Genomic DNA, 2,182 nt, shown 5'->3' with positions numbered 1-2,182 from the left:
GAAGGGAGAGGGGATCTCGGCGCTCCACGTTAGCGTAAAAAGTAAACACGGACAAAACTTGTAAACGTGGACAGGCCTGCTGATGTGGCGGGGCTGGTGGCGTGGCGAGGCTGAGCTGCCCAAATGGTGGCTGAGTTGGACAAAAAATTTGGATTGGCGTTGGGCACGGGGTGCATGATTGGGGGGAGAGGGAAGGTGTCCTTGGGCATGCAAGAGGCTCTGCATGCAAAATCAGGGGGAGCGGGTCTTATCGGCAGGATTGCTGAGGGATTGCCAGTGGGGCATTGCGCACAGGGAGGGCGCTGTGAGTCTGGCATATCCTTTTTGTGGAGGGGATAGGTGAGCAACAGGGAGTGTGGGGTGCTGGAGAAGCCCAATGGCGCCAACAAGGGGAAAAACACAGCGTTCCGGCAAGAAAGGGGCCAAGAGCGGGCATGGTGTTGAGAAGTCATCCACGGTTGGGGAGGCTGCAGGGGTGGCCACGCCTCCAAAACCTATCTGAAGTAGCCCCCGTCTGAGAGCAAGGCAGATCATAGACCTGAACGCCAACCCTTTTGAAGAAGGCCGACCCCAAACGCCTGCTTCTACCAATCCACGACCTAGGAAGAAGTTGGAGAAGGCGTTTGATTGGAATGAGGAGAAGGATGAGAAGATGCCAGCACAACCCATGTCCTACCCCAAAAAGGCAGCAGAGGCTGCAGTTGCAAAAAGGAAAGGCAAACAGGTCCTTGATGAGGAGGTAGGTGACACCAAGTTGAAGGAGGGGCAGCCGAATGATACAAAAAGTAAAGTAGGCCAGCCAGGTGAATGCAAAGAAGATGACAAGGAGATTGAGGGTAGTAGCATGCAGTTAATGTCGTCCGGGTTGATGCCATATGTGGAGGTGTTCTTGCCCGATGGGAAGCTTGCCCGACAATGTCGTGCAAGTGATGAATGCCCTGGACGGTTTCGCTTTGAGTTGGTGAGGTTGCGAATGGAGAGGCATCCCAAGAGAGAACATGGCCTTGAAATACACATCCCAATGCAAAAGTCGGGTCGTGCTTCCCAGGCTCAATTGCCCTCGAGAGCCAAGGCACCAAGGTCGAGAGTAGAGAAAGCTGAATGGCAGAAGTGGGCAAAGAAGCGGTTTGAGGACAAAGAGAGGAAGTTCGCAATAAATGTAAAAAAGGCTGAGGATCTTCATCATCTTCGAGCAATTGAGAAATGGGACAAGCTCAGACCAGAGTTTAGAACCGTGCCAAAGGAGCAATTTGTGGAGAATATTGTGAAGGAGTATATGACTGCCTACCATGCATCAGCTCAATTGCGCCTTGCACGCATTCAAAAACGTATTGACGAAGGCTATGATGCACATGTAAGCTGGTTAATTAATTGGTTAAGTGACTTCTTTCTTGCATGCATATGTATGTTGTTTAGGTCCCTTGTATGTTTGAAGTTTTATCATGTTAGCATGGTTAAGTTCCTTGTTTACTTATGGTTGCTATGACAAGCGTTTAAGTCTCAAAGGTTAGGTAATTTCACAGCTTTTATGTTTTGAAGGGCAGCTTGTATTGTGTTCAAAGTGTTTCTATGCTTATGGATGCTACAATTTAACTTACATTTCTTGTATTATTTGAAGCTTCATGAAGCATGTTAGCTGGTTGTAGCTTTCATGGCCACTAGGTCTTTCCTCGCGCTTGTTTATGGGCCTGTTTTACCCACCCACCATTGTCCAAGTGTTGCTCCATTTGCTTGTGAGAATGTTTAAGTTCCTTGCATGTTTTGAAGCTTCATGAAGCATGTGAGCAAGTTATAAGTTTCATGGCCATTGTCTTTCTTTGTAATTGGGAGTGCCATTGTCTTTCTTAGCTAAAGTAGGTCCTATTTTCTCTCATGAATCGCCCCTAAATTAGTGGCCAATTACCTTCCTACATTAGCTCCTACATTGCAGCCCTAGTTAGCTCTAGATATTACGCACAATGAACTCCCATTCATGTATATAAACAAGTCTTGTATCAACTCACCATGTTATTGTGAAATCGAGGCAATACATTTAGCTAAGTACTCTTTTCTATTCATTACGCACATCAGTCATTAGCTTCAATTATTGTTTTAGTGTTTGTTTTGGTTTTGCCTACATGGTATCAGAGCCCCTATTAGCTTAATAGCTCACTCAAGCTTGCAAGAAACTAGATCCTTAATC

At 46.7% G+C, this 2,182-nt stretch overlaps 1 protein-coding gene and 1 pseudogene across 1 annotated transcript; both read left to right on the top strand.

The window, feature by feature from the left end:
- The first annotated feature begins 223 nt into the window (after positions 1–223).
- On the top strand, positions 224–743 carry LOC147427346 (uncharacterized; annotated as a pseudogene).
- Positions 744–844: 101 nt separating this feature from the next.
- LOC147427345 (uncharacterized) lies at positions 845–1,593 on the top strand. Its single transcript, XM_086497777.1, has 3 exons — positions 845–961; positions 1,049–1,354; positions 1,540–1,593. The coding sequence occupies exons 1-3, from the start codon at positions 845–847 to the stop codon at positions 1,591–1,593; spliced, it is 477 nt and encodes a 158-aa protein (XP_086353903.1).
- Positions 1,594–2,182: the final 589 nt, after the last annotated feature.

Source organism: Adiantum capillus-veneris, chromosome 23 (genome assembly GCF_014529385.1).
Source record: "Adiantum capillus-veneris isolate H3 chromosome 23, ASM1452938v2, whole genome shotgun sequence".
Classification (NCBI taxonomy): Eukaryota; Viridiplantae; Streptophyta; class Polypodiopsida; order Polypodiales; family Pteridaceae; genus Adiantum; species Adiantum capillus-veneris.
Note: the sequence above shows the minus strand (reverse complement) of the source record. Positions and strands in the feature narration are given on the sequence as shown.